At 40.9% G+C, this 14,229-nt stretch overlaps 1 protein-coding gene across 1 annotated transcript; it reads left to right on the top strand.

Annotated features, from left to right (window-relative positions):
- Positions 1-3,230: 3,230 nt before the first annotated feature.
- On the top strand, positions 3,231-13,603 carry LOC123662443. Its single transcript, XM_045597286.1, has 3 exons — positions 3,231-3,320; positions 7,989-12,509; positions 12,722-13,603. Exons 1-3 carry the CDS (start codon positions 3,231-3,233, stop codon positions 13,601-13,603), a joined length of 5,493 nt encoding a protein of 1,830 aa, XP_045453242.1.
- The last annotated feature ends 626 nt before the right edge of the window (positions 13,604-14,229 follow it).

The following is a 14,229-nucleotide window of genomic DNA, read 5'->3' as shown; positions in this document are numbered from 1 at the left end:
TCTAATATAGGTATTTACACTTTTTTTTAAATCCTGTCGATACATCCAAAAATTAAATGCCATAAAAATTTATAAAAAAAGTTGTTTATTAGCAAGACTAAATAACTATCTAAAGTACCTTTCACGTGTGTGAATTTAAAATACAAACTTACTAATACACTAACTATGCACTAAATATTAAAATGTAATTTCGTTTATAGAGTGTCATTTTGTGTGATATTACATGTTGTCCCTTTCAAAAATGTGTATGTCCCTTTCAATATAGCATATTTATGAAATGGACAAAATTTTTTTAAAATGTAATTTCGTTTAAAAAGTGTCATTTTGTGTGATATTACATGTTGTCCCTTTCAAAAATGTGTGTCCCTTTCAATATAGCATATATAAGAAATGGACAAAATCCACATTCTTGGATGCTTTTAATAAGTATGAAATAATTAATAACTATAAATGGCAACGTTGATTTTTGTTAGTTATATAACGAATGTTGTTTATCATAAAGTTCTAAAAAGTCATACTTCTTTTGGTACATTAGGGAAAAATTATGAGAGTAAATTTTTAGGATACGCGCGCACAGTCACAAGAACTGACACCCTGAATTTAGTTAGTCAATGAAGAAGAAGTTAGCAACATGAAGTTAGCTAACCAATGAATGGGCGCGCACACTGTCACAAAAACCGACACCTCAAAGTTAGCTGATCAACGAAGAAGAAGTTTAGTGACATGAAGTTAGCTAACTAATAAATGGGCGCACACTGTCACAAAAACTGACACCCTGAAGTTAGCTAGTCAACGAAGAAGAAGTTAGCAACGTGAAGTTAGCTAGCCAATGAAGTATAACTTACGTGCGTACATAAGTACACACACTTTTTTTCTAGGGTATCTCAAACGAAAATGTCCCTTTCTTATGACCTCTTCCTTATTCATCAATTAGATAGTTAGAATAAAATACAAATAAAATTACCTGTAATTTCTGTATCGTGAACTTGAAGTATTCGGAACCAGTAATGACTCTCTTTCTTCATTCATAGTTAATAAACGTTTTAAAAATCACTATTAAACACTGCTGATATTAATTGTAATTAATATATTAACGCTCGATTTATTTATGAAATTCTGCAAATAAGCTTATAACGCGCAATATTTCCGTACTAGTCGCAACAATGTCGAGTGAGTTATTGATAACAAGTTAATAAATGCGCCGGCTCAAAAAACAAATCAATTAGTATATTGACATGAAAATCGATACGAGGTCTTTGCACTTGAGATGAGGGCATTCTTTAATGCAATTATAATTTAATAATTAAAACTATATTTTATGAAAGTAGCCAAACGACTCAAACTAAACTCAAAAACGAAAAGTTTTAAGGCCGGTACGTAGTAAAATTTCGATGATACATTTTCAAATGACTCCAAAAAGTAGGAGTTAAAAAGTGTTACATAGATATTTAACCAATACCAATATTTTTAATCGATTTACGTAACTCTTTTTGATTTAAAACTTCTTACGCATGCTTGACTTTGGGAGTAAGCTGGTGAATGCGTGACGAGAGCGTTACGAAAAGTATGATCGAGCGAGGCGAACGGAATTTAAAAAGGAGATATAAGTTAGTGAAGATAGAAAGGGAGAGTGAGTTACGTTTCGTTTTACTTCAGTCGTGTGGTCTAAAGCACACTCTTTTTACCGATGCGGAATAGTTGCCATTTGGTCCCGTAAAAATTTAATTAATTAGTTCTTATTTTTGGAGTATTGAGTTATCTCTAATTATGCATATTTACTTGACTACTTTTTCGTCTAACTACGTTCTATTACTTGTCGATGTAATTGAAGTCTGTTTTTTTTTCGTTTGCGAGCACTCACAATAAATAATTATATAGTATAGATATGCGGCTATGACACGTACATTGAGCGCCAGTTAATTAAACAATTACTTATCAAAATATGATTTTAGACCATTAATCATCTCAGACGTACCTACGTTATCATTACTAGCCTTATCTCGAATTGGTTGCTACCCTGTCACGCACCGAAGTTCATCATCAGTTAATTAAAATTATCTTATGTCAGCCGCGCTCCTTCTCATGGGTATAAACTTAAGTAGTCCGGGAGAAATGGCCAAATAGCCACAAGTCCGCCCATAGTATTACACAGTCTATAACTATCTCAAACTTATGTGTAAAGAAAAGAAAGAAGAATACTTTATTATTTGCCTTAGTACATAAACAGATTACATATAATAAAAATGCAATAGTAAGAATAATATAATAACATTATTAGGATAAAATAATACCATTAAAAGGAAAAATGTAATACAGTAAAACAAAAAAATGATACATTAAAGAAAGGAAAGGGAACACAAAGATAGCAATGAAAAGGAAAGGTTAACTAGGTTACTGCCACAGCATTGTTTTCGACAGCAAGAACTTGCAGCCAATAACACTGTTTTCTTGCAGAACCTATAGCTGTGTTTAATGAGCATCATAATATAGTTGTGGTGTACACACACACGCGCGCTTCAGCCTGTAAAATCCCACTACTGGGCATGTGACGGTACGATGGTCGGCACAGCGGTGTATTTAAAAGAAGTCTCCGTATCCCTAGCACAGAGTGCGCGAGACATTCTGCGGGGACTCTGGATCTGGAAGAAACTTATAAGTTTGTTGTGGAATAAAGTTCCCGCAGAACAAGAGGGATACATCACGCGTCCTCCGAATCTAGTAATAGTGATGAGGAAGGGTACAAGAAACAAATTTAAGCAGCAGTTTTAAAACCAATTCCTGTCCGGAAAATAGTAGCAAAACACAGACAAATTGTAATCACAAAATGGCGAGCAAATATGTTCCAATTATATAATTTTATATAGTTAGGTAGCATATACATATAATATAATAATATGTATAGGATAAGGAATTTGTAAAATAGCTTAAGATTAAAGATTGTTAATAAATAATAAACTGGTTAGTTAAATTAAAATAGTATTAAGTAGAAATTAGATAAAGAAAAATTGTAAAAATAACTAAGAATACACAATAAAGGTATATAAGTAGCTTTCCACGAGATAATGTAATATCTCAAGAAAAGTAACTCCGATAAATCGTGAAGCTCATAAATTGTAAAAAACAGACAATAAACCAGTAAAAGTCTTGTTTTACCCTGTTAAATAAAAGCTTAAAAATGAGGTAAAATAGAGTAGCTTAGAAAGCATATAGTTTGGGAACCCACCCTGAGCATGAAAGATGATGGATGCGAGAAAGAAATCAGTATGAGGCATGAAAGTACGAGAGGCATAATTGATAGAACTGGAATGAAAGAGTACAACGTAAATACAGGCTCCGACCATACATATCGGAGGTCTAGTATAAAAAATAAATAAAAAAAAAAACTACCGGGCATAGGCCTCTTTCCCCATGTAGAAGGATCAGAGCTTAGCTTGTGGTGTACATTAAAGTATAGTTAAATAGGGAATGCATCGGTTCTAACTAACGTCATTTAAATCAAGATTAGTTGACTTGCGTTTTTTTTTTTTACTTTTTATGTAACGATTTTGATTCTGCGCATCGTGGTATTTAGGTTAGTGGTTTGTTTATAACCTTGTTTGATAAGCAGGCCAAATAATTACGATAAACAGACAAATAAATTTTAATATTAACGATTTATAACATAAACATATTTAAAGTAATACTAAAGAGAAACGACATTCCGATGCGATAATTACCTACTTGAGCTAAAATAATTGTGTTTTGCAGGCAAACGAAAAAAACCGACTTCAATTATATCGACAAGATTCAACGTAGGTAGACGAAAAATTAGTCAAGTAAATACGCATTATCAAAGATTACTCCAAAAGTTGTAATCAGATCTCGATCAAATTTAAATGTGACCATATGATAAATATCGGCTTTCGAATAAATTAAAAATCATCAAAATCGGTACATCCAGTAAAAAATTATGCGAATTTTCAAGAGTTTCCCTCGATTTCTCTGGGATCCCATCATTAGATCCTGGTTTCCTTATCATGATACCAAATTAGGGATATCTTCTTTCCAACAAAAAAAGAATTATCAAAATCGGTTCATAAACGACGAAGTTATCCGCTAACATACATAAAAAAATATATATGTGGTCGAATTGAGTAACCTCCTTTTTTTGACGTTACGGTTAAAAATAGAAAATGACGTGATTAAAAATTCTTAGACGAGCTTAATTTAATACACATTTTGAATATGAATTAGAACTTTTTAATTCAAGCCTCAAATATTCTCTCAAAAAAGAAGTATTTTTTAAATATGAAATCATTATGATTATGGTAACATTAATATACATAAACTAGCTGTGCGTGCGATTTCGTCCGCGTGGAATTTAACAAAAAGCTATTGTTCAGTTCGCAAAATTATAAAATAAATCAACAGAATGCAGGGTCACTAAAAACTACGCAAACACTGCTCCTCTACTACGCAGCTTATCTGATGAGATTTCCTTAAAATTTATGTGACATATGCAGGTTTTCTCACGATGTTACTTCACCACCGAGTGTAAGAGAAACTTTAGAAGTTAATTTAGCACTTCAAAACTCAGCGGATCAAACTTAAATTTGAACAAATATCTAGTGGCGATTTACGTGATCCGCTAGACTTTGTCTAAATTAAACAAATGTAAAATAGTGTTATTTTATTATTAAGTCTTTTGTTTCAATATACTCACTTCAAGATCTAATTTGCCTAATATTTAGGTTCTTATTGCACTATGACGATATGAGACTATTATCGTAACATATCTATATCTATTTTACATATAATAAAATGGTAGGAAAGTTAAAACTGTACATTGAATATTTTTTTAAAAGAATACTTTGGGTGTGATCTACAATCGATACCGAAGCCAACAATATAGTCTTTAGAATTTTTGTCTGTTTGTCTTTTTTTCTATTTGTCTGTATATATGTTCGGGATAAACTCAAAAAGTACCGCATGGATTTACTTCGAATTTGGCACGAATATTATTAAGAAGTCGGGTCAACACATAGGCTACATATTATCATGCTATCACCTACCGGGAACGAGCAGTGAACCTTTATTTCCTCAACGCATTCTGTAACAACGTGTAATCTAACGACGCATATATGAATGTTGTTGTTATTATGTTAATAAGCATGCTATGAGCTAGCTTCACACTATAAATCAAGACATTTTGTAGTATATTTAGTATCAGTATTGCACCCGTGCTAAGCCGGGGCGGGTCGCTAGTCATCTATAATTATTAACGCGAGTGAAGCCATGGTGGCTTTTTAGTATTCATTATTAGTTACTTGAAGACAAATTTAATTTCTTACTTTATTTCTCAGACAAAATTCAATAACTCTGTAAGTTACTACATTTCCTAATTAGAAAATCATAATATCAAATATATCTTATCTACAAGTATGGAATCCAGAGAATATGAGCAGATAATTGAAGTAACTAATCTTGCATATCGAGACATACAGGACGACTGAGTTAGGGATTGTATAGTTCTGCTGGAACGTTTCAGTTCATATTAGTACATAACTTTAACTTCTGTACTTTCTGCACATATTTCAAATTTGGTTAACCTATTTTGTAATAGGGGAAAGAAGTATTTTGTATTTTCTAGTAAAAAATTGTAATAAAATATTTTTTGTTGTATCTTTCGTAACTGACTGGTTTTAATACTATGAAAAGGTGAAATTTTAAAAATAAATTAGTTTTGTGAAATCTTACCTTGAATTTGTGTATAAAATACGAAGAAACTTTTTCCTCGGCCTAATATTTAACTTGACTATTGCTCTAATTTGATAAACAAATTAAAAAAAAAAAACAGTAGTAATTTCAGAATATTTAATTTACTGCTGCTCTAGTGGTGTTTTATTTTATGGTTATAATGAGAACATTTTATGGTCAGCAATGAGCTTGTGATGCTCCAGATTTTGTAAGCATCTATATGTTGCGCTAACCGCACAGCATCAGCCAACCTTACACATACGCTTGTTAAAAAGTATTTACATCTTATACAGGTGCCGCCTTTGTTGCTACACGGGCGATGTTCGTTCCTTCTTTGATTGTTACTATTGTATTTATTATTTTCTTAGCGATTTCCAATAAAGTATATTATTATAAAAATAAAATTAGCTGGCTTTATTGTCTCATTTTCATGGTTTAATAATTATACGCTTTAAATAATTGTTCTGAAAGCAAACGATCTACCATTACCCACTGAGTATCGTTTTGTCATTTAAATTACATTTTAATGCTTTTGATACAAATTTAAAGTAATAAAAACGGACAAAGATGACTTGTTTTCAATTAATTCCAAAAGATTAATATGAACTTATCAGGAAAAGTAATGAATGTTAGGGTTGTCACCTCGTACTTTACCTTAAAACTACGGTTATAATATTTTTAGTTCTTAGCTAAAATAAATCATGCATTATGACATTAATCAGTAAAAATAAATTTAAGTTAGAAAGTGTATTTGATTTTTAAAGCACCAACTAAGTCAATTTAACATTGTCCCATTTGAAATGTTAGTTTTTATCAGTAAATTAGCTGTTTAAATCAATGTATACAGTTATAAATATTACTAATACACTATGAACTACGCGATAACTTATGATGCCCCCGCCTTGCCCCCGCAGTGACTGTAAACACAATAATTGTAAGATAAAACTAAATTACTACAAGCTTCTTCAAGGAACGTCTTGAACCTATAATATAAAATTTCTACGTAGAATTTCATCATCATCATCATCATCATTTACATTATTATTAATTATTAATTATTACTATTGTCTATATTTATATTTCTTAATATTATAAAATGAAATAATGAAAATTAGAAATAATCAGCGTCTGTACAGTATAGATAGACCTAGCCAACTTCTTACCGACATATTTTTTTATTAATATAAACCCTTTCCTGAAAATAACACAGCATAAAAAGATAAATGCATAAATATCAAGAACAAAAAAAAAAAAAGAATTTTCCAATTTGGTGCAGTTATTCGAAAGTTATGCGCATACATATATTTCAACAATTCGCTTTTTGTGTATATATATTTGCAATAATTAATTAAATTCTATTTACAACTTAGTCTTAAATCTTGTGGTTACCATGTTCATCTGAAGTTCGTCAATTTGATTGACTTTTAGGGAAAATATGTGTTACGGACGGCTTACGTCACAATTGATTGTTTTTGTTAGTTATAAGTAGGCTAATAAAATAAAGTATTAAGTAGTACGTAAGATACATAGATATAAGTAAATTGTATCTTAGACATTAAGCTATGTAATCATATTGTAAAAATAATGTAAGAGTAAGACGAATGTATGCGAGAAAACAGGAGATGGCAACAGGCACGAGAGAGAGAGAGAGGGCAACAGTATGAAATAGACATACGGGCCAGAAAGTGAGGCAAAACACCCCTTCTACCAAACGCAGGCTGAAGTTGGTACTTGTCTCAAACGGATCCGATCGGTTGGTGCTCCGCAAAGGGCGGGGCCAAGATATACCGTTATCAAACGGGCCCGTTACGTTGGTACTCCGCAAAGGGCGGGGCCAAGATGTACCGTTATCAAACGGGTCCGTTAGATTGGTACTCCGCAAAGGGCGGGGCCAAGATCTACCGTTATTAACCGTCCTATTAGGTTGGTACTTGTCGCCAACATGTACCGTTATGTTGCCCACTCTCCTAGAAGCAGGTCTGTGATTGGTCAACGCAAATGGCGTGACCTAGACCTACCGCCATTGGCCCGATGCAAAGGCGCGGGAAATGTACTAGCCATCTCCCGTTATGCGGCTGTTACCGGGGTGTGGGAAACGCTATATAACGCGTTTCCCAGCAACAGCCAGTCACTCTCTAACGAACATTCGCCGCACTCAAACAAGAAACTAGAACAAGGAAGAAATAAGAAATAAAGAAATAAGACCGAGGAAACAATTGAAGTTTAATTAAGAAGCTTTGCAACCTCAACAGTGTTTGGTCCTTCGAAAATCGGATAAGAAGTGTGGTGCTTTCGCCATACTCAATAGTGTTTGGTCCTTCGAACGTCGGATACAGAAAAAAGAAAAAATCAGCGTCATGGCAAATTACACAAGAAGCCGCAAGAACAGATCAGAATCGGGAATCGGTGAATCGGAACGCGCCTTACAAGCAAATTCTGCCACCTTTCAACAGATCCACGAAGAATCTCCGAGATCACCATCAACAGCCGTAGAAACAATATCACAAGGAAGAGCAATAGAAAAATCGCTAGTGCGAATTTCTATGGCACCCCCGGCGCCCCTCGCCCCGCTAGAAGGAGATAGCGCACAACCGTCGACGTCACAGCGGACAGAGACGACACAGTCTTGTAGGCCTCCATCGCCTACAGGTACTGTGCGCTCTCGGCGTTCGACAAACAGCGCTATAGCCCGCATTAGATTGGCCGAGTACGAGGCTGAAAAGCAACTAGCGGAGCTCGAAGAAAGGCGCCTGAACATACAGAAAAATCTAATCAAAAGGCGATTAGAAGCGAACATCTTGGCGATAGAAGCGGATGAAGCGGCGACCATAGACGAAAATGAAATAGTCTGCGAATGGATCGATAGGAGTCAAGCTACCAACCAACCACAGGAGTCAGACGTACAACCTCCCCTCGCAACGGAAGTGCGGGGGGAGGAGCGGATGCAACAAAGAGGGGAAGGGATCGAACAGCTCGCAAACGTGTTAGAGAAAATGATCCATTCCAGACCGCCGCCGCGACAGACGTCAGACCTCCCGCCATTCAACGGTAGCATCATGGAGTGGCTTCCCTTCAAGGCGGCTATGGAGGATTCAACGCGACTGTATAAGTTCAGCGCAACAGAGAATCTTCTCCGACTAAGAAATAGCCTCCGAGGGGAAGCAAGAGAGATAGTGCTCTCTCAGCTATACACGGCAACTCACCCGGATCTTATTATGAAGACGCTGGAAATGAAGTATGGCCGGCCCGAATACATCGTAGATAAGGCGATGGAAGATCTAAAGAGACTTCCGAGGGTCGGCAGCTCCAGCGGGGAATTGAACGAGTTAGCCGTCAAGCTCCAGAACATCGTCTACACAATGAAGAGTGTAGACAAAAGAGGTTATCTCCAGAATCCGCTATTAATAAGGGACGTCATGGAGAAGCTTAGCCCGTATTTAATAAGCAAATGGGCGGAACACGCGGCGGTGAATGAAGAGAGAATCGCCTGTGACAACGAGATAACGGTGCTCGCCGAGTTTTTGATGGCGGAAGCAGACAAGCTGCTACGTTTCACGCACACCGGTAGACACGGCGCTTCAGGGTTTCTCAGAAGGGAGCGACCAACAACGAAGAGGACCGTGGTTAAAGAAAGGGTATTTACTACTAGTGAAGCAACGCGTGAAGAGCAATCAGTCATGTGCTTCCGATGCAAGTCGACGAGTCACTATACCCCGTTGTGTCCGCAGCTAAAGAAACTTACTACGAATGAAGTGTGGCAGTGGGCTAAGGAACAGCGGCTATGCTTCAGATGCATGAAGCGGAAACATAGCAGAGCCACATGCCAGGCAAAACTCTGCGGAGTCGATGGATGCAAGATGCCACACCACGCCATTTTGCACAAAAAAGCAGAAGTTGTTCCTAAAGAGGAAGAACCGTGGGCAGAACAGAGCACACCGGCGACAGTAATGAATGTCGCAACAAAGTCAATGCCAGGAACCGTGTTACTGAAGACCTGCAAGGTAAAATTAAGTGGTCTACGGTGGGAGGTCATCACGGACGCGCTCCTCGACGAAGGGTCTACAGTAACGTTGATCGACGAAGACCTGGCATACGAGATCGTCAAAGGGGGTCCGAAGAAGCCGCTCAAGCTTAAAGGTATCAATGAAGATCGACGAGTGAGCAGCGCAACAGTAAAGTTCCACATCCAAGGCGTACACGAGGATGTGAAACATGAGATTACAGCAAGAACGGTCAAAGGGTTGCAGCTGTGTCGGCAGCGAGTACCGGATAATTTGACTCGATATAAACATCTACGAGGCGTCGTGAGACACACCGTTAACGAAGACGTCAAGCCTCGGATGTTGATCGGTGCTGACAACTGGCACCTGATTGTGTCGAGACAACTGCGTACCGGTAAACACAACGAACCAGCCGCATCGAGAACCATGCTGGGATGGGTGATCCACGGTTCAGTGCCCGAAAGGATTATAATGCAGAAAGAAGAATCTGTGCTCCACGTATTCACTCCAGCCAGCGATGTGCAGCTGCAAAGGCTCGTCGAGAAACACTTCGACGTCGACTCACTAGGAATAACGAACAAAACTCGAGTCAGTGAGAACGACAAGAGAGCGGAACGGATCCTAAAGGAGACGATCAAACGAAAAGGCAATCAGTTCGAGGTCGGGTTACCATGGAAAACCGACAACCTGGTACTACCCGACAGCTACGAATACGCACTCAAGAGACTTCGCACGCTCGAAAAGAAAATGAGCAAAGAGCCCGCATTCAAAAGGGAATACGGGAAGCAAGTCGCGAATCTCATCGGTAAGGGCTACGCAGAGGAATGCGACGGTAGCGAACAAGCAAGCAGCGTCAAGTGGTACCTACCGCACTTCGCCGTCGTCAACATAAACAAGCCAGAACGGGTACGGATGGTGTTCGACGCAGCGGCCAGAGTGGACGGCGTGAGCTTGAACGACTGCCTTCTGGAAGGACCGGATTTGCTAGCGTCGTTGACCGGTATATTATTCGGGTTCCGCGAGAAGAAGATCGCGGTCACGGCGGACATCGAGGAAATGTTCCTACGAGTGAAGATCCGCCCCGAAGATCAACCGGCACAGATGTTCCTGTGGCGAGACGGTCCCAATGAAAAACCGCGCACATTTAAAATGACGTCGATGATATTCGGGGCGTCGTGTTCACCGTTTCTCGCTCACAGCGTGAGAAACTACAACGCTTCCGAATTTGAAGACGAGTACCCCGAGCCAGCGCGAGCCATAAAGGAAAAGCACTACATGGATGACTACTTAGACAGCTTCGACGACGAAAACAAAGCGATCGAAACGATACGGGACGTCATGCGAATACATGAAAGGGCTAACTTTAACCTCCGGGGATGGAACTCGAACAGCACAAAGGTGCTCGAGAGTATACCGGAGGTTAAGCGGTCAAAGAACTCAGACGTCCGACTAACGGCGCACCAAATGGAGAAGACTCTCGGGCTCAGATGGAACCCGAGAGAGGACACTGTCGGCTTCAATACGGACATCAAAAGAGTCCCGGAAGCCGTCAAAACTCAACGTAGAGTGCCGACAAAGCGGGAGGCACTAAGCGCCGTCATGTCTATCTACGATCCACTAGGACTCATTAGCCAGTACACCGTGGTAGGGAAGATAATCCTACAAAGGCTGTGGCTGAAGAAGGTGCAATGGGACGAAGAGCTCCCAAGCGACGAAGCTGAAGAGTTTCAGCAGTGGGTAACCGGTCTAGAAGACATCTCCGCCCTGGCTCTGCCGCGATGCTACAGTATGGAGATAGCACCGGGGTCAGAGGTACAGCTGCACGTGTTCAACGACGCTAGTGAACAAGCCTTTGCGACGACAGCCTACTGGAGGATCCGTCACGAGGACGGCGCCATAGAAGTAGCGCATGTCATGGGAAAAGCAAAGGTGGCGCCGTTAAAGCTGTTAACGATACCGCGGCTAGAACTGCAGGCGGCGGTTATTGGAGCTCGGATGGCCAGTGTGATAGTTAAAGAACACACATGGAAACCGAGCAAGGTGGTTTACTGGACCGACTCCAAAACGGTGCTTCATTGGATCCGAAACGAAGACAAGAAGTACACACCGTTCGTGGCACACAGGCTTGCTGAAATCGCCGAGTTATCACATAAAGACGACTGGCGATGGATATCAACAGACGACAACGTAGCAGACGACGCTACGCGCATTGGAACCAGACGGATAAGCAGAACGGACCGCTGGTTCAATGGACCTTCGTTTTTGAGAACGCCTGAGGAAGAGTGGCCTACAATGATACCGGACGGCGAGCGACACGACGAAGTAGTGTACAGTACGTCAGAAGGGAGTACTAGCGATGACGTCACGCTACCCGACATCAGCCGGTTCTCATCGTATAAGAGGCTAATAAGAGCCACGGCCATGGTACGATTATTCATCGAAAGGCTCAAAGAAAAACAGAGAGACATCCCATTGCAAGTAGCGCACATGAAAGACGCCGAAGCGAGGTGGATACGACAATCTCAAAAGGAGTCATTCGGCGATGAGTTAAACAGGTTAAAAACAAAACAGCCGCTTCGTAAAAACAGCAAGCTTACGAAGTTGGACCCGGATATAGAAGACGGCATATTAAAAGCGAGAGGACGCATTGGAGCGTCAACGGTAACAACACACTCCAACCGACCAGTGATATTAGACGGCGGGCACTCCTTCACAAGGTTACTGATAGACAACGGACATCGGAACGCCGGGCACGCGAATAACGAGCGCGTAGTAAATGACCTACGCCAACGATTCGTTATATTTCGCCTGCGACCGACAGTAAGAAAGATAGCAAAGGGCTGTCAGTTCTGTCGGGTATACAAGGCGACGCCTAGGCGTCCACCGAAGGGAGACCTACCTGCGGAACGAATTGATCCGGGGCACCGCGCATTTACATACTGTGGTGTGGACTACTTCGGTCCCTTGACGGTAACCATCGGAAGGAGGCACGAGAAGAGATGGTGTGCATTGTTCACATGCCTAACAACGCGAGCAGTGCACCTAGAGATCGTACCGTCTCTATCAACGGACTCGGCAATTATGGCGTTGCGACGAATGGCCGCCAGAAGGGGCTGGCCGCGAGTTATTTACTCCGACAACGCCACGAATTTCCGAGGCGCCGACGTCGAGCTGCGAGATTGTTATCGAAAATGGATCCCGAGCTCCGGAACTACTGTCTACAATATGAGACAGAATGGCGATTCATACCACCGGGGGCGCCACACATGGGAGGCGCATGGGAACGATTGGTGCGCTCTGTTAAAGCGGCGCTCAGTACAACGCTGAAGGAGAAATCTCCGAAGGAGGAAGTGCTTCAGACACTACTCACGGAAGCAGAGTACAGCATAAATGCGAGGCCGCTGACGCACGTTCCAGTAGACTACGAAGAAGAAGAAGCCTTAACTCCAAATCACTTCTTAATGGGGTCGTCGACAGGCCTGCCTAGGACGGGGCCGTGTACCGAAGCGGATCGCAGCACATGGCGGCGATCACAGGCGATGGCGGACCAGTTCTGGAGACGATGGCTCAGGGAGTACCTGCCGACACTCATACCAAGAGGGCAATCGAGGATGGAGGGACCGCAGCTGCAGCCGAACGACCTCGTCATGATCGTCGACGGCACGCTGCCACGCAACACATGGCCCAGGGGGATCATCGTACGAGTGTATCCGGGACCAGACGGCGTCGTCCGAGCGGCCGACGTGCGAACCAAGGGAGGTGTGTTCCGGAGACCTGCAACGAAGATCGCCGTCCTGCTGAGGGGAGAGGCTGCGAAGAGTCTACGCCGGGGGGAGAATGTTACGGACGGCTTACGTCACAATTGATTGTTTTTGTTAGTTATAAGTAGGCTAATAAAATAAAGTATTAAGTAGTACGTAAGATACATAGATATAAGTAAATTGTATCTTAGACATTAAGCTATGTAATCATATTGTAAAAATAATGTAAGAGTAAGACGAATGTATGCGAGAAAACAGGAGATGGCAACAGGCACGAGAGAGAGAGAGAGGGCAACAGTATGAAATAGACATACGGGCCAGAAAGTGAGGCAAAACACCCCTTCTACCAAACGCAGGCTGAAGTTGGTACTTGTCTCAAACGGATCCGATCGGTTGGTGCTCCGCAAAGGGCGGGGCCAAGATATACCGTTATCAAACGGGCCCGTTACGTTGGTACTCCGCAAAGGGCGGGGCCAAGATGTACCGTTATCAAACGGGTCCGTTAGATTGGTACTCCGCAAAGGGCGGGGCCAAGATCTACCGTTATTAACCGTCCTATTAGGTTGGTACTTGTCGCCAACATGTACCGTTATGTTGCCCACTCTCCTAGAAGCAGGTCTGTGATTGGTCAACGCAAATGGCGTGACCTAGACCTACCGCCATTGGCCCGATGCAAAGGCGCGGGAAATGTACTAGCCATCTCCCGTTATGCGGCTGTTACCGGGGTGTGG

This window comes from Melitaea cinxia, chromosome 18 (genome assembly GCF_905220565.1).
Source record: "Melitaea cinxia chromosome 18, ilMelCinx1.1, whole genome shotgun sequence".
Classification (NCBI taxonomy): Eukaryota; Metazoa; Arthropoda; class Insecta; order Lepidoptera; family Nymphalidae; genus Melitaea; species Melitaea cinxia.
The sequence above is the reverse complement of the archived record's forward strand: the minus strand, read 5'-3'. Positions and strand labels throughout refer to the sequence as shown.

Coding starts and splice junctions, on each gene's coding strand:
- LOC123662443 (XM_045597286.1), top strand. CDS start 3,231: ATGAAAGATGATGGATGCGAGAAAGAAATCAGTATGAGGCATGAAAGT. Junction 3,321..7,988: donor CTGGAATGAAAGAGTACAAC/GTAAATACAGGC, acceptor CAACCTCAACAG/TGTTTGGTCCTTCGAAAATC. Junction 12,510..12,721: donor ACGCGAATAACGAGCGCGTA/GTAAATGACCTA, acceptor AACCATCGGAAG/GAGGCACGAGAAGAGATGGT.